Genomic DNA, 19518 nt, shown 5'->3' with positions numbered 1-19518 from the left:
ACTGACAGAAGTGGGTATAGATGGGATGAGGAAGTGTGTTTGAAGGGAAACAATAGTCAAACCATGACAGCTGAGTTCCTGGTAAAGTTGGGACTTTGTCAGTCTATGGTTTTAGCTTGATGACCTGTCCCACACTGGTATGACAGCATGAAATACAGGAAAGTGATCTGATTTGGTGCTTTTTGTGTCAGCACTCCGCAGAGGATGACAGAAAACTCTAATTATGCTTCCCAAACTCAGCCTTTCCCACAGAAAGCCCAGGGAGAATCTGTAGCATCGAACAGTAGTTCTCAAAACGTGGTCCCTGGATCAACTGCATCTGTATCACTTGGGAATGTTTTAGAAACGCAAAGTCATGGGCACAACCCCAGAGGAAGGGCATCAGAATCGCTGGGGGTGGGGACAGTGGTCTGCCTTTTATAGGCTCGTGAAGAATATTCTTTACATGGGACTCCACTGCAGGAGAGGTAATCCACCACTTACTGCTATGATTTCACATAGGAAGAATGACTCCCTTCAAAAAATTTATTTTCCCTAAATCTATTCAATCAAAAACTGTATGCTGAGTATGTGCTATATATCAGGCACTGTTCCAGGCACTTTGGATGCGGCAGGGAGCAAACCTGATACCGTCAAACACAAAAATACATAGATGTTGGCAATTAAAAATTATGCTATGGTAACTGAATCACAATGCTGTCCACCTGAAACTAACACAACATTGTAAATCAACTATAGTCCAATAAAATAAAAAAAATGATGCTATGGAAGTGAAGGGGACCTGAGTGTCAGTTAGGGAATCACAAAAGTTTCCCTAAAGAAATGACATTTAAGTCAAGAAAGAATGACCAGGAGTTAGCCTGGTGAAGGGCAGAGTAGGTAACGTGAAGGCATCCCAGGCCCTGAAAGGGACAGGCCTGGCTCTTTCAGAGACCTGAAGACAGACCGGCATGAGTAGGTCATTGTTAATGATGCTGTTGAAGCTGGGTAGGCAGGTCAGATAGATCATGCAGGCCCTTGTAAATCCTATTGAAGATTTTGAACTTGCCACTGACAGCAACTAAGAGGCTACTGACAAGTTTCACGCATGAGCTAACATGATTTTTTTTAATGTAAATTTTCTTTAAAAAAAAGGCAAAGCCTTTCCTACTCCACAAGTGTGGGTGTGATAGTATGATGATTTAAATTCCCTCTAAGTTATAGGAAGGTAGTAGAGAAACTTTCTCTGCGCGAGGCTTTGATGAAGGTCAAGAGTGGGTAGAGCGTCCCTGTGGGACTAAATGCCAGGAAGAAAAAAGGAAGAAGGGCTTAGGAGCTTCTGCTTTGTGGTTGTAGCTGAGACTCATCCTGCCTGTCCATGTCAAGCGGCAGGAGTGCGAGTTCATCTTCCTCTGTACGCAGGGGACCCCGGTGCTCGGGCTGGGTCCATACAGAGGCTTTTTTCCTACACATGATCTCATACAGAGACTTCATTCACTTTCCAGGCATCTCAGTCACCTCCCTGAGAATGATACCCAAATCTATATGTCCTCCGTGACCTTGAGATTTTCATTTTTAATATCCTGATGCGATTGCCCTGTGCTCATACATGACGCTAATGACCATTGCAAACACGCAGCTGTTTAGTGTTGGTCTGTGTATATAGTTCACTACTGCTTGAAAAATCACACAGACCCAGCCGTGACTGCCCTCCTGCATTTCAGTGACGTGACTCATGTTATCTGCTCGACAGTCGACCCTGGGACGGCACCGTCACCACAAATAGCCTGCCTGCAATTAAACTCATCATGTCTTTCCCTAACCAACTGGCCTCTGACCTCCTCTGCCTCTGTCAGTAACATCGGCTTTTACTACCTCCCAGCTTCCAAGGTCTGGAGTCTTTCCTGACTTCTTTGTCTTCTGCCCTCACCGACTGCAAGCACTAAGATTGCTCCTGATGGCCTGGGGGAGGGGGGTAACCCTGCTCACCTGGGGGGATCCCACTCACCTGGGGGGATGCAAATGCCTGCATGCCATTTGTTCCTCCCTTTCGTTCCCCTTTACCATCCTCATCCTACTCACCCCGAAGTAGGCTGCTTCCACCACATCACCACTCCTCCTCCTCAATCTAGGTCCCTTTCCGGTACATCACTGGTGTCACTGTGACTACTCTTACGAGTTGTTCTTCATCAAGCCTATTTGATTTAGCAAAGGCTGTTCTACATTATTTTTTTTACAGTGGAATCTTCTTTTTTTTCCTTAAAGGAATGTTATATAGAACCCCAACCCTCTGGTTAAAGATGGGCTAACGGGAACACAACTGCCTTGAACTGTCCTCGGCAGCCTCTTTGGCACCCAGAGGCTCAGAAAGGCAGTTTGAAAACAGGGGTGCACGGAACAGAGTTAAGCTCCTTGGAAGGATATGCATGTTTTCTTCACAATGTCTTTTTAAAAAATATTCTAGTTATCCATCTATGCAAACCTTCTAACCCAGTCACACAGTTCACAAAGAGTTCCCGGGTGCACAGTGGCATTCCCTAGTCCCTGCCTGGGCCCTGCCTTGAGGGCCTGGATGCAGGCCATGCATCTCTGCCAGGCTAACTTCTCCTTTTCTCAGCCCCAATCCCACCTCTCAAGGGGTTCTTGGATGATGTCAGCTCTCAGCAATTTTTCTTTCTTCAAATTCCTGTAGTATTCCTCTTCTTAATTAATTAATTAATTTATTTATTTTTGGCTGTGTTGGGTCTTCGTTTCTGTGCGAGGGCTTTCTCTAGTTGTGGCAAGCGGGGGCCACTCTTCATCGCGGTGCGCGGGCCTCTCACTATTGCGGCCTCTCTTGTTGTGGAGCACAGGCTCCAGACGCGCAGGCTCAGTAGCTGTGGCTCACGGGCCTAGTTGCTCCGCGGCATGTGGGATCTTCCCAGACCAGGTCTCGAACCCGTGTCCCCTGCATTAGTGGGCAGATTCTCACCCACTGCGCCACCAGGGAAGCCCAGTATTCCTCTTCTTAAACTTACCCTGTGCTATCTTGAACATTCATCTTTTCGGGTATACATTTGATTTTTTCCACTAGAAAACAGGCCACTTAAGGGAAGAATCAAGTCTTCTGTCACTTTATCCTCAGCTCCCAGTATAATATACGGCTCATAGGATTTGCTTAGTGGGTGTATTTTGACGATAACCCACAGTAAGAAATAAAGACTATAGGTCCATCGATCTCACTTTCATTAATAGAAGTCTATGTTAAATATTCTGTCTTTGAAAATGTTCCTCCAGAGCAGTGCTTTTAACTTCAGAGAGCCAGCCACTATGACTTTAATTACAATCATTACTTTTTTCTCCAATTACCGTTAAGCCTACAACTAGCTTTTCTGACTCTCTTTCATTAAATTACTCTGGAAGTAGATTTGGGGAATGACCACAGATGTCTATGACTGGGGAGTTCTTCATCTAGACTAGAAATAGTGTTTTAGTCCATCCCCAGACATTTTAGCAAAGTCACACTTAAATCATAGTCAAAAGATTACAAGAAACTTACTCGTATTAGCATCTAAGTCAAATGGTGTCACTTCTGTTTTAAACCACTTAGCGTGTTTTACAGGGCGCTCTCCACCTCTCTAGCCTCAGCTCCACCACCTCCCCCCCACCCCAGCAGCATGCAGCTCTCAGTTCCCTGGAACCCTGCTGGCATGCTGCCTGGATGGCCTTCCCTGCTCTTTCCTTGATCAGTTCCTGTCATGCTTGAGCCTCAGTCAGCTTGTCACTTCCTTAAGAGAGTCCTTCTCTGATCTCCCAGAATAGGTAAACCTTCCACATTATACGCTCCTACATTCCTTATCACAATTGTAACTAACTGTGAAATAGCTTTCGTGTCTGTTATTCCCATCAGATTGTAAGCTCTAGATGTCAGAGACCCTACAAATCTTATGCACTGTAATAGTTTCAGTGCCTGATGCATTATAAACGCCTGAGTGAATAAATGAACGAACATTTTATGAATGACTATTTCATAAAACTTTCAGAGGAACAAACCATTACAATGTTATTTACATCCAGAGCTTAATCCTCCTTCTCGTCCTGCCCTGAATGTACATAGGAGGTGTTCTCTGGGTCACGTGATTCACATGAAACATACATGTTTTATAAAATAACTTCAACTTTCATAAAAATAAGCCCCCAAAACCAAGCATTATGCAACAAAAACATCACTTGCTCCCGAACAGAATCCAAGCAACTTAAATGACTGGGTATAACAGGAAAATCCAAAATATTTGTTTTGTTTAACATTGTCTTATTTGTGCATACTAGCCTGGACAGTTACATCATTCTTTTAAATTTTAGGTTATTTTGAAAATTGTATCCAGTCGGGTAAAAAGTGCAAACAAGCAGTCTCATAGCTATGAATTGTCTACACATTGAAAACTTTTAGTACACAATTATCACCAAAGTTAATGTGGTCTCCTTCCCCGAAGGCCCCAGCAACCCCGCAGACATGTCCGTGACTTGTTTCTGTGCCCTTTCAGTCTCGAATTATCCTGCTGAGTCAGATAACTGGAGAACAAATTAGCACCAACTGCAGAGGAAATTTTTCTGATACAAAAATCTGACCTTAAACCCCCCAAGCCCTGAATATCCTCTGTCAGAGTGCTAACAGTTCACCAGATTTGCACTGAAGAGTCTAAAGTTTCACGCTCTCACTCATGTTTCCTCCACAATTCTTGTCTTACCGAGAGTAGGGATAGGACTCAATTGGTTTGTCAGTTTTTTGACCAGGATAAGTCATTATTCAGTTGAAAGAAGGGGGAGGGGAAAATCTAACTGTATTCTGGAACAGCATTCAAACCCATGGATACTTGTGCATTGTTCTTCCCAGCCCTTTGCTCGTTTTATCACCCTATATCCAATTGGACAGTATGAATAAAGTATGAATAAAGGTTATAAAGTATGAATAAAGTATGAATAAAGGTTATGTTTTGAGGGTAGGTGACACACACACACACGTAATTCACAGCAGGAGGAGATATAGTTGGATGTAATCAAGTCTTTCCCTGGAGTGACTGACCTGCATGCTTTTAAATGATCAGACCCATCATGGTAGATGGCAGGAGGCTTCTGAAGGAATCCTGCATCCTCCACAGGCTTGCCATCTTCTTTGACTGCCAGCATTTCAGTGCTGGAATCTGTCTCTGAAAACATGCTCTTGATTGTTTCATTTTGCCCAGGCCTGTGCAAGAGCCGAGGATCCCTGTGGTGGTACCTGCCTCTGCTTTCCTCATCCTTCCCTGACGGTCTCTTAATGTCAGAGGACCGTCTTGGCAGGGAAACACTGCATCCTTGGTATGTTGTGCCTTTTCCTCTGTGGAGATTTAAAGAGTAGCTCTCACACTCGGTCAGCTCCGGGTGCTTTTTATCTTTGGATCCTAAATGTACTGGATGGATTTCATTAGGAGCGGAAGACTCATCCAAGCTTCCACTTGGTTTCTTATTTCTCCTTCTCCGAGACAGGCGGAATTTCACTTGGGCTCTTCGTTTTGCCTGAATCCAGTGACTCTCATCGGTGGACGATGAATCTGAAGAATCTGTGTCAGTCTCACTCCATCGGTGGCTGGGGATTTGGAGGTGAAAATCCTTTCTTCTCCCTTTCACTTGTTCTTCTGTGTGCTCGTACCTCAGAGCAGCCCTCCTCTTCCTCCTAGGCCTCTGTTTTACTGATTTCTTACCAGACTCCTTCCTAGCAGGGCTCAGCACCACGACAGGGGTGCTTTGCTCAAATGAGGCTTCTGACATGTCATGTAAGATGGCAGATCTAGACAAAGCAGCAGGCGAAGGATGGAGAATGGGAATGGAGAGGAAAGCCATGGGGAAACAGAGAGAGAGACTGATGAAAATGACAGCACGGACGCAAAGTTGGTAAATAAAGATCAAATGAGGGAAATGCACTAAGGGAGAAAAATTAGGCTGGTATAAATTATCCACGGACAATGTAAGGCAGAGGCAAGAGTCACACAGTCTCAGCAAACACAGCAAGAGTACAAAGCACTGGTCTAAAAACACACCAAATGGGATCATTTGCTGGGCACTTACCTGCAGATGTCCTGAGTGGATGGACAGACAGACAACCTTGACTGGCTCCTGGGAGCTGTCCCTGTGGTCGGGCTGCTCGCCTGGAGAAACAAGTTAGATAATTTGGCATCTTGGTTAAGGTAATACATAGTCGATATCTTGCTTTTTTTCCACATATTTAAAAAATTACAACAAATGTGGCTGCCGGTCATGTTGCTCGTAAGGCAGCTCACAGGATATAGGAAGTCGGAGGGCCGGTTTTGCAAAAGTAAAACTGATTTGAGGAACTTGGAACAGCTGAGATGCTGTACCACTTTGCTGTTTCTTCATTTGTGAGAGAGGAAGATGATTCCAGAAGTTTCTATTCTATTTACTGTAAACTTTTGAGGGGAATGGTTCAATTTGCCTTGGGAACAAATAGGCAACCCTTGAATAGCCTATGAGAGAAAGGACACAATGTCTATTATGTGACCAGGATGATAATAATCCGGGAAGCTTCAATAATCAAATAGCCCTTAGATTGCTAGATACTGCCTGGGGTTAACATTGGCACTTTAAGGCCCCATGAGATGATATATTTAAAAACACTTCATAATATTTAAAAGTCTGCAGTGATTATTATTATTTCATCATTGACACTAATAAAATCTATCCATTGCAACATTACTGAACCTTCATATCTTTTAACCTAAGATAAGAGAGCCTGGAATTATGCAGATTGTTGGCACAAATTTGAGTCCATTTCATGAAACTCCTATCTTTGAAACACAACATTTTCTTCACTATTTTGACTTATTTAACTGTTGTATTTAGTACAGACAATAATGACAAATCAAAAGCTAGACTGTGTTGAGAATTTACTGTGCGTAAGGCACGGTGCTGTGGTTTATCTACTGTCCCTTTAATCCTTACAATAATCTCACAAAACAGAAATACTAATAACTAACAGTTTTGAGGGAATATTATGTGCCAATCACTGTTCTAAGTAATTTTCATATGTTCATTCACCAATACTCACAAGAAACACATGTGGCGCATACTAGAATTATTTCCATGTTACAGATGAGGAAACTGAGAAATTGGTGCTGCTCTGTGCTAGTAGCTGGTAGAGCAGGGCTTTGGGTTAGAAATCCTGCTCCTCTATCTGCTCTCATTCTCAGCTAGAAAGGCACCCCTCTCCTTTACACAGAGGTAACTGAGGGAGTCCCAGGTCCAGATTTAGGCCATTCTGACTGCACAGATGAAGTTGCCACCAAGAAAATAATAGTAAAGGTAGAAAGATTAACCCCAAATTTCAAAATAGTTCTAAAACTCTCCATACTAAAGATATATACATAGAAATCAACTACAAGAAAAAACTGCAAAAAAAATTTTAAAAAACACCTAAACATGTGGAGGCTACACAGTATGCTACTAAACAACCAAGGTATCACTGAAGAACTCAAAGAGGAAATAAAAAATACCTGGAGACAAATGAATATGGAAACACAATCATCCAAAATCTCTGGGACTCAGCAAAAGCAGTTTTAAGAGGAAAGTTTATAGCAATACAAGCCTACCTCGGGAAACAAGAAAAATCTCAAGTAAACAACTTATCCTTGGGCTTCCCTGGTGGTGCAGTGGTTGAGAGTCTACCTGCTGATGCAGGGGACACGGGTTCGTGCCCCGGTCCAGGAAGATCCCACGTGCCGCGGGGCGGCTGGGCCCATGAGCCATGGCCGCTGAGCCTGCGTGTCTGGAGCCTGTGCTCCGCAACGGGAGAGTGAGAGGCCCACGTATTGCCAAAAAAACAAAACAAAAACAAACAAAAAAACCACAACTTATCCTTACACCTAAAGGAACTAGATAAAGAAGAACAAACAAAAGCCAAAGTTAGTAGAAGGAAAGATATAATAAAGATCAGAGCAGAAATAAACAAACTAGAGACTAAAAAAAAAAAAAGAAAGAAAAAAATACAAAAGATCAATGAAACTAACAGCTGGTTCTTTGGAAAGATAAGCATAATTGATAAACCTTTAGCCAGACTCATCAAGAAAAACAGAGAGAGGGCCCAAATCAATAAAACCAGAAATGGAAAAGGTAAATTACAACCAACCCCACAAAAATACAGAAGAGCGTAAGAGACTACTATGAACAACTATATGCCATGAAAATGGACAACCTAGAAGAAATGGGCAAATTCTTAGAAATGTACAATCTCCCAAGACTGAACCAGGAAGAAATAGATAATATGAATAGACCGATTACCAGTAATGAAATTGAATCCATAGTTAAAAAACTCCCAACAAACAAAAGTTGAAGATCAGATGGCTTCACAGGTGAATTCTACCAAACATTTAGAGAAGAGTTAATACCTATCCTTCTCAAACTATTCCAAAGAAATTGCAGGGGAGGGAGCACTTCCAAACTCTTTCCATGAGTTCAGCCTCACCCCGATAACCTAAACCAGACAAAGATATCACACAAAAAAGAAAATTCAGGCCAATATCACTGATGAGCACAGATGCAAAAATCCTCAGCAACAATACTAGCAAACTGAATCCAACAGTACATTAAAAGAATCATACACCATGATCAAGTGGGATTTGTCCCACAGATGCAAGGATTTTTCAGTATCTGCAAATCAATCAATGTGATACACCACATTAACAAATTGAAGAATAAAAACCATATGATCACATCAATAGATGCAGAAAAGCTTTTGACAAAATTCAACATCCATTTATGACAAAAACTCTCCAGAAAATGGGCATAAATGGGAATATACCTCGACATAATGAAGGCCATATATGACAAACCCATAGCTAACATCACACTCGATGGTGAAAAGCTGAAAGCATTTCCTCTAAGATCAGTAACAAGACAAGGATGTCCACTCTTGTTATGTTTATTTAACATAGCTTTGGAAGTCCTAGCTTCTGCAATCAGAGAAAAAAATAATAAAAGGAATCCAAATTGAAAAGAAAGAAGTAATACTGTCACTGTTTGCAAATGACATGATACCATACATAGAAGATCCTAAAGACAACACCAGAAAACTAACAGAGCTAATCAATGAATTCAGTAAAGTTTCAGGATACAAAATTAATATACAGAAATCTGTTGCATTTCTGTATTAATAATGAACTATCAGAAGGAGAAATTAAGGAAACAATCCCATTTACCATCACCTCGAAAAGAATAGAAACTGGAATAAAACTACCTAGGAATAAAGCTACCTAAGGATGTAAAAGACCTGTACTTGGAAAACTATAAGACACTAATGAAAGAAATTGAGGACGACACAAACAGATGAAAGATATACCACGTTCATGTACTGGAAGAATTAATATTGTTAAGATGACCATACTACCCAAGGCAATCTACAGATTCAGTGAAACCCCTATCAAAATACCAAGGGTATTTTTCACAGAACAGGGACAAATAACTTTAAAATGTGTGTGGAAACACAAAAGATCCCCTATAGCCAATAATATCTTCAGAAAGAAGAACAGAGCTGAAGGAGTTAGGTTTCCTGACTTCAGACTATACTACAAAGCTACAGTAATCAAAACAGTATGGTACTGGTACAAAAACAGAAAAATAGATCAATGGAATAGAACAGAGACTCCAGAAATAAACCCATGCACTTATGATCAATTAACCTATGACAAAAGAGTCAAGAATATACAGTGGAGAAAAGACAGTCTCTTCAATAAGTGGTACTGGGAAAACTGGACAGATACATATAAAGAATGAGATTAGAACATTTCCTCACACCATATACAAAAAAAAAAAAAAAAAAAACCACAAAAAAATCCCAAAAAACCCTCAAAATGGATTAAAGGCCCAAACATATGATGTATCTCCTAAAGCAAAGGAAATAAAAGCAAAAATAAACAAATGGGACCTAATTGAACTTAAAAGCTTTTGCAGAGCAAAGGAAACCATAAGCAAACAAAAATACAACCTACTGAATTGGAGAAAATATTTGCAAATGATATGACAGATAAGGGGTTGATATGAAACATATAAACAGCTCATGCAACTCAACATCAAAAAACAAACAACCTGATTATAAAAATGGAAAGAGGACCTGAATAGACATTTTTCTAAAGAGGACATTCAGATGGCCAAGAGACACATGAAAAGATGCTCAACATCACTAACCATCAGGGAAATGCAAATCAAAACTGCAATGGTATAGCACCTCACACATAGCAAGACGACTATCATCAAAAAGAAAACAAAAGGCAAGTTTTGGAGAGGATGTGGAGAAAAGGGAACACTCCTACACATTGCAGCCATTGTGGAAAACTGTATGGAGGTTTCTCAAAACACTAAAAATAGAATTACCACACATGACAGAGCAATTTCACTCTTGGGCATACATCTGAAAAAAACAAAAACACTAATTCGAAAAGATACAGTGTTCACAGCAGCATTACTTACAATTGCCAAGATATGGAAGCAACCTAAGTGTCCATCAACAGATGAATGGATAAAGAAGATAATATTCAATGGAATATTAGTCATAAAAAAAGAAAATTTGCCATTTGCAGAAACATGGATGGACTTGGAGGGTATTACGCTATGTGAAATAAGTCAGACAGAGAAAGATAAATACTGTATGATATCATTTCTATGCAGAATCTGAAAAATAACACAAAATTTTTTTATTGTCATATTTTTTTATATGGTGAATATAACAAAAAAGAAACAGACTCAGATATAAAAAACAAACCAGTGGTTACCAGTGGGGAGAGGGAACAGGCGAGGGACAAGATAGGGGCAGGGGATTAATAGGTACAAACTACTATGTATAAAGTAAGTACGCTACAAGGATATATTCCACAATGCAGGGAATACAGCCAATATTTTATAATAACTATAAATGGAGTGTAACTTTTAAAAATTGTGAATCACTACGTTGTACACCTGTAACTTACACAATATTGTACATCAAATATACTTCAATTTACAAAAAGCTAAAAAAAAAAAAAAGATAAAGGTAAATGCAGATGATTGTGGAATCCAGAGGAAAAGAAACTAATTCTAACTCAAAAGGTTAAGAAAACTTCAAGAGGAGGTACGGAAGGCTGAATAATACACCCCTTCACCCCAGCCAAGATGCCAACTTCTTAATCCCTGGAATTTGTGAATCTGTATCCTTACATTACAAAAGGGACTCTGCAGAGGTGATTAAGTTAAGGGCCTTGAGATGGGGAGATGGTCCTGCATTATCCAGGTGGGCCAGGTGTAATCAGGAGGATGCTTCTAAGAGTGAGGCAATAGAGTTAGGGTCAGAGAGAGAAGACATAAGGATGGGAGCAGAGGTTGGAGAGAGGGGGAGATGCTACATTTCTGCATTTGAAGATAAAGCGAGGGGGCTCTGAGTGAAGGAATGCAGGCAGCCTCTAGAAGCTAGAAAAGGCTACAAAATGAGCTCTCCCTAGAGGGTCCAGAAAAATGCAGTCTTGCTGATATCTGGATTGTAGCCCAGTGAGACCCATGTTTGACTTCTGACCTCTAGAACTATAAGATGATACGTTTGTGTTGTTTTAAGACAAGTTTGTGGTAATTTGTTATAGCGGTCACAGGAAACTGATATAGGAGGTAACATTTTAGCTAAGCTTAAAAGGAAAGGAGGAGTTATTAAAGAAGAGATTAAAAATATTCTAGGCAGAGGAAGCAGTGTCCTGACAGGGAAGGATGGCATCCTCAATGTGTTCTAACAAACTGATCTACATTTGTGCACTTCTTTTTAAAAAATTTATTTTACTGAAGTATAGTTGACTTATAGTGTCAATTTCTGCTGCACAGCAAAGTGATTCAGATATACATATATATTCTTTTTTATGTTCTTTTCCATTATGATTTATTGCAGGGTATGGAATATAGTTCCCTGTGCTATATGGTAGGACCTTGTTGTTTATCCATCCTATAATAGTTTGCATCTGCTAATCCCAAACTCCGAATCCTTCCCTCCTTCACCCCCCTCTCCTTTGTCAACCACAGGTCTGTTCTCTATGTCTGAGTCTGTTTCTGTTTCATAGATAAGTTCATTTCTGTCATATTGGAGATTCCACATACATGTGATATTATATGGTATTTGTCTTTCTCTTTCAGACTTCACTTAGTATGATAATCTCTAGGTCCACCCATGTTGCTGCAAATGGCATTATTTCATTCTTTTTTATGCCTGAGCAGTATTCCACTGTATATATGTACCACATCTTCTTGATCCAATCATCTGTCGATGGACATTTAGGTTGTTTCCATGTCTTGGCTACTGTGAATAGTGCTGCTATGAACATAGGGGTGCATGTACCTTTTTGAATTAGCATTTTGCCTGGATATATGCCCAGGAGTGGGATTGCTGGATCATACAGTAACTCTATTTTTAGATTTTGAAGAACTTCCATACTGGTTTCCCTAGTGGCTGCACCAATTTACATTCTTACCAACAGCGCAGGAGGGTTCCCTTTTCTCCACACCCTCTCCAGCATTTGTTATTTGTAACATCTGCCCCCTTCTGACTTTTAACTTTCTGAGTCTTTTCTGTCAACCCATGAACATTGTGTATTTTTAAAGTCTTTGAACATCATCTTTGGACACCAGTCCGTGTTCGATTATCTCCTTCAATATTTGTATTAAAACTCACTTATTTCAAGTTTTCTAATGTAGATCAACTTCATATCTACCCATCGAAAGCATAGCCAGTTTTTGTAAAAATAGAAGCATTTCTGTACTCAACGCAGTGAGCAGTAAGTTTTGTTAGATTGTGTACTGTTTATTTCATGTACACCCATTGAGGTTCATAGGAAGTTGTGCATACAGCAGGCACTGAATAAAAGCCACATGTGCGAAGTTTGCTCCTCATTCTGTTTTTAAAAAAGCAATGCACCAAATGTAAAATAGATAGCTAGTGGGCAGCAGCGGCATAGCCCAGGTAGATCAGCTCGGTGCTTTGTGACCACCTAGATGGGTGGGATAGGGAGGGTGGGAGGGAGGTACAAGAGGGAGGGGATATGGGGATATATGTATACATGTAGCTGATTCACTTTGTTATACAGCAGAAACTAACACACCATTGTAAAGCAATTACACTCCAATAAAGATGTTAAGAAAAAAAAAGCAATGCAGCCCCAAAATGACCTTCAATCACTGATGATGTGACTATGAATGTGAACCACAATATGATGAGCATCATAATGGGTATCCATGGCTACTTAATGGTGTGTTAAAACCAATTCCACGAAGTTGCACAGGCAAAGGTGCTGCAATAGACATCATCATGATAAAATAAAATTTATAACCTCACAGGTCTGGGTAAATGCTTGTTCTGCAATGGGAAGGTGATTTATCAATTAATAATAACACAGAACATTAAAAAACATGCAGCTTTCCTTTGGAGAGAGTTTTGGTCCACCATGACACTAAATCAAATAACATTTATATCTATAACCCTGAAGGATTTTGAAGGGAACTGAAACTGTTCCTTGCTGCCGCTCAAGAGTCTTCAAGTAGCTCACATCCGGTGTTAGTCTATACATATTGAGCGGGTAGTTGGGCTACTGCTGGAGCAGATGCTGCCAGTGCCTCCCTGGACCTTCGCCCTACCCTGAGTTAACTTGCCTGTGGACTGGTCCCCACTTGATTTCTCTGCCTGGGTCTTTCCTGGTACCACGTGCACATGCTGGGCTGCACACAGGCACAGCCTGAAGTGTGGGATAAGTTAACCCCCTGGGGACAGTTCTTGGGTTGGAGTCAGTGGATAAGTGCCCTGGCTTATTCCATCTTCCCAGGGGCAGTTCTGAGAGGTGGCTACCAGAGTTTCTCAAAAGGTCCTGAGCTGGATCAAGGCCCATTTGTTCACAGGTCATCAACACACTCTTTATTGGCATTTCCCCTTTCTCTGTCTTACTTTTTTCATGCCTTGTGTGCTTCCCAGAAAAACCACCTGCACCTGACAAAGACAGCATCTAAATTGACTGGAATCTATTTGACCAGCTGATGGATATCAAATTAATCTTAGCTTGTGTCACTTTTGATTCATTTGCTCAGCAAACATGAATAAAGATCTATCATGTAATCAACACAATGCTGAGTTCTGGGAATAAAGAAATGGATGGCATCCTGACAGGGCTTCTTGTTTAGTGGAGAAGAGGTGTAAGTGAACAGGCAATTTTAATACAGTCTAGAGTATCCTGATAGTATAGTAGTGGGAGTTCCGATGAAGGAAGGGAACCTAATGGAGGGTGGAGCAGAGATTTAAAGGAAGTGTCCCAGAGAAGAGAAAACCTCAACTCAAAAGTGTGGTGTGGGTCATGTGGGTGAGGACCGTCCAGACGGGGAGAAGAGTGTGTCAGAGTAGAGTGGGGAGACCATGGCTTGTTATGGGAACCACAGAGACTCTGGTAATGGCTGGAGGGAAGGTGGTGAGGAAGATAGGAAGTGATACAAAGTCAGGAAAAAGAAGTGGATGGAGGTTTTATATGCCACATTGAAAAGCGTTGGTTGTATACCCAAATAAATGGAAAGTCACTGAGACAATCAGAAGCAAATGGAAATGATTAAATTTGGGCACCAGAAAGCTCACTTTGCCAGCTGAGCATTGGATGGTCCAGAACTAACTATAAATAGAGAGAATTAGGATTGTTATATCCAGGATACAGCAGGGAAGGAGGAAAGGAAAAGTTTAAGCAATACCATCCCAACTGGTTGTTTTATTTTTAAATATGATAAAAATCATTTGAAAGATCAGCTGAAAAAAGTAACATGGGGAAATATCTAGGAAAATTCTTTAATAAGAGCTAAGTGAAATCAGAGTACTTTTACCAAATACCAAACATAGTGTGAAGATTCAGAAATAAGAATATGTGGGTGGCAAAGATACATCATTAAAATAGAAATTTATTTATCTATATATCTATCTTTCTATGCCGTAGTACATAATAAAGTTGCATTTCAACTTTTCGGTGGGAAAAGGCTAGGTTATTAAATAAATAGCATGGGCAGAATTACAGGGGAAGATGGCGAAAGAGTAAGACGCGGAGATCACCTTCCTCCCCACAGATACATCAGAAATACATCTACACATGGAAAAACTCCTACAAAACACCTACTAAACGCTGGCAGAAGACCTCAGACCTCCCAAACGGCAAGAAACTCCCCCACGTACCTGGGTAGGGCAAAAGAAAAAAGAAAAAACACAGACAAAGGAATAGGGATGGGAGCTGCGCCAGTGGGAGGGAGCTGTGAAGGAGGAAAGCTTTCCACACATTAGGAGTCCCTTCGCGGGCGGAGACTGCGGGTGTTGGAGGTGGGGAGCTTCGGCGCCACGGAGGAGAACACAGCAACAGGGGTGCGGAGGGCAAAGCGGAGAGATTCCCGCACAGAGGATCTGTGCCGACCGGCACTCACCCGCCAGAGACGCTTGTCTGCTCACCCGCCGGGGCGGGCGGGGGCTGGGAGCTGAGGCTCAGGCTTCGGTCGGAGCGCCTGGAGAGGACTGGGGTTGGCGGCGTGAACACAGCCTGCAGGGGGTTTGTGCGCCACGGCTAGCCGGGAGGGAGTCCAGGGAAAACTCTGGAGCTGCCAAAGAGGCAAGAGACTTTTTCTTACCTCTTTGTTTCCTGGTGCGCCAGGAGAGGGGATTCAGAGCGCTGCTTAAAGGAGCTCCAGAGACGGGCGCGAGCCGCGGCTAACAGCGCGGACCCCAGAGACGGGCATGAGACGCTAAGGCTGCTGCTGCCGCCACCAAGAAGCCTGTGTGCGAGCACAGGTCACTCTCCACACCCCTCTTCCGAGGAGCCTGTGCAGCCCGCCACTGCCAGGGTCCCGGGATCCAGGGACAACTTCCCTGGGAGAACACACGACGCGCTTTACACTGGTGCAACGTCACGCCGGCTGGTGCCTCACGCTCGTGCAACGTCATGCCGGCCGCCGCCTCACGCTCGTGCAACGTCACGCCGGCCGCCGCCTCACGCTCGTGCAACGTCATGCCGGCCTCTGCCGCCGCAGGCCCGCCCCGCACTCCGTGCCCCTCCCTCCCCACCGGCCTGAGTGAGCCAGAGCCCCCGAATCAGCGGCTCCTTTAACCCCGTCCTGTCTGAGCGAAGAACAGACGCCCTCAGGCGACCTACTCGCAGAGGCGGGGCCAAATCCAAAGCTGAGCCCCGGCAGCTGTGCAAACAAAGAAGAGAAAGGGAAATCTCTCCCAGCAGCCTCAGGAGCAGCGGATTAAATCTCCACAATCAACTTGATGCACCTGCATCTGTGGAATACCTGAATAGACAACGAATCATCCCAAATTGAGGAGGTGGACTTCGAGAGCAAGATTTATGATTTTTTCCCCTTTTCCTCTTTTTGTGTGTATGTATATGCTACTGTGTGAGATTTTGTCTGTGTAGTTTTGCTTCCACTATTTGTCCTAGGGTTCTATCCGTCCGTTTTTTGTTTATAAAATTTTTTTCTTAATTATTTTAATAACATTTTTTGTTTTTTTGTTTCTTGCGGTACGCGGGCCTCTCACTGTTGTGGCCTCTCCCGCTGTGGAGCACAGGCTCCGGACGCGCAGGCTCAGCGGCCATGGCTCACGGGCCCAGCCGCTTCGCGGCATGTGGGATCTTCCCGGACCGGGGCACGAACCCGTGTCCCCTGCATCGGCAGGCGGACTCCCAACCGCTGCACCACCAGGGAAGCCCTTAATAACTTTATTTTATTTTATCTTATTTTATTTAATCTTTCTTTCCCTCCCTCCCTCTCTCTTTCTTTCTTCTTTTTCTCTCTTTTATTCTGAGCCGTGTGGATGAAAGGCTCTTGGTGCAGCAGCCAGGAGTCAGTGCTCTGCCTCTGAGGAGAGAGAGCCAACTTCAGGACACTGGTCCACAAGAGACCTCCCAGCTTCACATAATATCAAACGGCAAAAATCTCCCGAGATCTCCATCTCAACACCAGCACTCAGCTTCACTCAACGACCAGCAAGCTAAGGTGCTGGATATCCTATGCCAAACAAACAGCAAGACAGGAACACAACCCCACCCATTAGCAGAGAGGCTGCCTAAAATCATAATAGGTCCACAGACACCCCAAAACACACCACCAGACGTGGACCTGCCCACCAGAAAGACAAGATCCAGCCTCATCCACCAGAACACAGGCACTAGTCCCCTCCACCAGGAAGCCTACACAACCCACTGAACCAACCTTAGCCACTGGGGACAGACACCAAAAACAATGGGAACTACGAACCTGCAGCCTGCAAAAAGGAGACCCCAAACACAGTAAGATAAGCAAAATGAGAAGACAGAAAAACACACAGCAGATGAAGGAGCAAGATAAAAACCCACCAGACCTAACAAATAAAGAGGAAATAGGCAGTCTACCTGAAAAAGAATTCAGAATAATGATAGTAAAGATGATCCAAAATCTTGGAAATAGAATAGACAAAACACATGAAACATTTACCAAAGACCTAGAATAACTAAAGATGAAACAAGCAACGATGAACAACACAATAAATGAAATTAAAAATACTCTAGATGGGATCAATAGCAGAATAACTGAGGCAGAAGAATGGATAAGTGACCCGGAAATTAAATATTGGAAATAACTACTGCAGAGCAGAATAAACATAAAAGAATGAAAAGAACTGAGGACAGTCTCAGAGACCTCTGGGACAACATTAAACGCACCAACATTCGAATTATAGGGGTTCCAGAAGAAGAGGAGAAAAAGAAAGGGACTGAGAAAATATTTTAAGAGATTATAGTTGAAAACTTCCCTAATATGGGAAAGGAAATAGTTAATGAAGTCCAGGAAGCACAGGAAGTCCCATACAGGATAAATCCAAGGAGAAACAGGCCAAGACACATATTAATCAAACTGTCAAAAATTAAATACAAAGAAAACATATTAAAAGCAGCAATGGAAAAACAACAAATAACACACAGGGAACCCCCATAAGGTTAACAGCTGATCTTTCAGCAGAAACGCTGCAAGCCAGAAGGGACTGGCAGGACATATTTAAAGTGATGAAGGAGAAAAACCTGCAACCAAGATTACTCTACCCAGCAAGGATCTCATTCACATTTGATGGAGAAATTAAAACCTTTACAGACAAGCAAAAGCTGAGAGAGTTCAACACCACCAAAACAGCTTTACAACAAATACTAAAGGAACTTCTCTAGGGAAGAAACACAAAAGAAGGAAAAGACCTACAATAACGAACCCAAAACAATTAAGAAAATGGGAATAGGAACGTACATATCGATAATTACCTTAAATGTAAATGGACTAAATGCTCCCACCAAAAGACACAGATTGGCTGAATGGATACAAAAACAAGACACATATATATGCTGTCTACAAGAGACCCACTTCAGACCTAGAGACACATACAGACTGAAGGGGGATGGAAAAAGATATTCCATGCAAATGGAAACCAAAAGAAAGCTACAGTAGCAATTCTCGTATCAGACAAAATAGACTTTAAAATAAAGACTATTAGAAGAGACAAAGAAGGACACTACATTATGATCAAGGGATCGATCCAAGAAGAAGATATAGCAATAGTAAATATTTTTGCCCCCAACATAGGAGCACCTCAATACATAAGGCAAATACTAACAGCCATAAAAGGGGAAATTGACAGTAACATATACATAGTAGGGGACTTTAACACCCCACTTTCACCAATGGACAGATCATCCAAAGTGAAAATAAATAAGGAAGCACAAGCTTTAAATAATACATTAAACAAGATGGACTTAATTGATATTTATAGGACATTCCATCCAAAAACAACAGAATACACATTTTTCTCAAGTGCTCATGGAACATTCTCCAGGAAAGATCATATCTTGGGTCACAAATCAAGCCTTGGTAAATTTAAGAAAATTGTATCAAGTATCTTTTCCGACCACAACGCTATGAGACTAGATATCAATTACAGGAAAAGATCTGTAAAAAATACAAACACATGGAGGCTAAACAATACACTACTTAATAATGAAGTGATCACTGAAGAAATCAAAGAGGAAATCAAAAAATACCTAAAACAAATGATAATGGAGACACAACGACCCAAAACCTGTGGGATGCAGCAAAAGCAGTTCTAAGAGGGAAGTTTATAGCAGTACAATTCTACCTTAAAAAACAGGAAACATCTCGAATATACAACCTAACCTTGCACTTAAAGCAATTAGAGAAAGAAGAACAAAAAAACCCCAAAGTTAGCAGAAGGAAAGAAATCATAAAAATCAGATCAGAAATAAATGAAAAAGAAATGAAGGAAACGATAGCAAAGATCAATAAAACTAAAAGCTGGTTATTTGAGAAGATAAACAAAATTGATAAACCATTAGCCATACTCATCAAGAAAAAAAGGGAGAAGACTCAAATCAATAGAATTAGAAATGAAAAAGGAGAAGTAACAACTGACACTACAGAAATACAAAAGATCATGAGAGATTACTACCAGTAACTCTATAC

At 41.8% G+C, this 19518-nt stretch overlaps 1 protein-coding gene across 2 annotated transcripts in view; it reads right to left on the bottom strand.

The window, feature by feature from the left end:
• MARCHF1 (membrane associated ring-CH-type finger 1) overlaps positions 1-19518 on the bottom strand; it is an 853225-nt gene that overhangs the window by 83907 nt on the left and 749800 nt on the right. Inside the window, exons 6-7 of one of the 2 annotated variants that reach the window (XM_073805601.1) lie at positions 6064-6143; positions 5042-5785 (exon numbers count right to left, since the gene is read on the bottom strand). In XM_073805601.1, coding sequence (XP_073661702.1) covers positions 5042-5785; positions 6064-6143 — 824 coding nt within the window. Of the gene's footprint in view, positions 1-5041; positions 5786-6063; positions 6267-19518 lie in introns of those variants that run through there. The other variant, XM_019926385.3, reaches the window with a different exon arrangement.

The sequence above is a fragment of the Tursiops truncatus genome, chromosome 5 (genome assembly GCF_011762595.2).
Source record: "Tursiops truncatus isolate mTurTru1 chromosome 5, mTurTru1.mat.Y, whole genome shotgun sequence".
Lineage (NCBI taxonomy): Eukaryota > Metazoa > Chordata > Mammalia > Artiodactyla > Delphinidae > Tursiops > Tursiops truncatus.
This window is presented reverse-complemented; position numbering and strand designations above follow the sequence as displayed.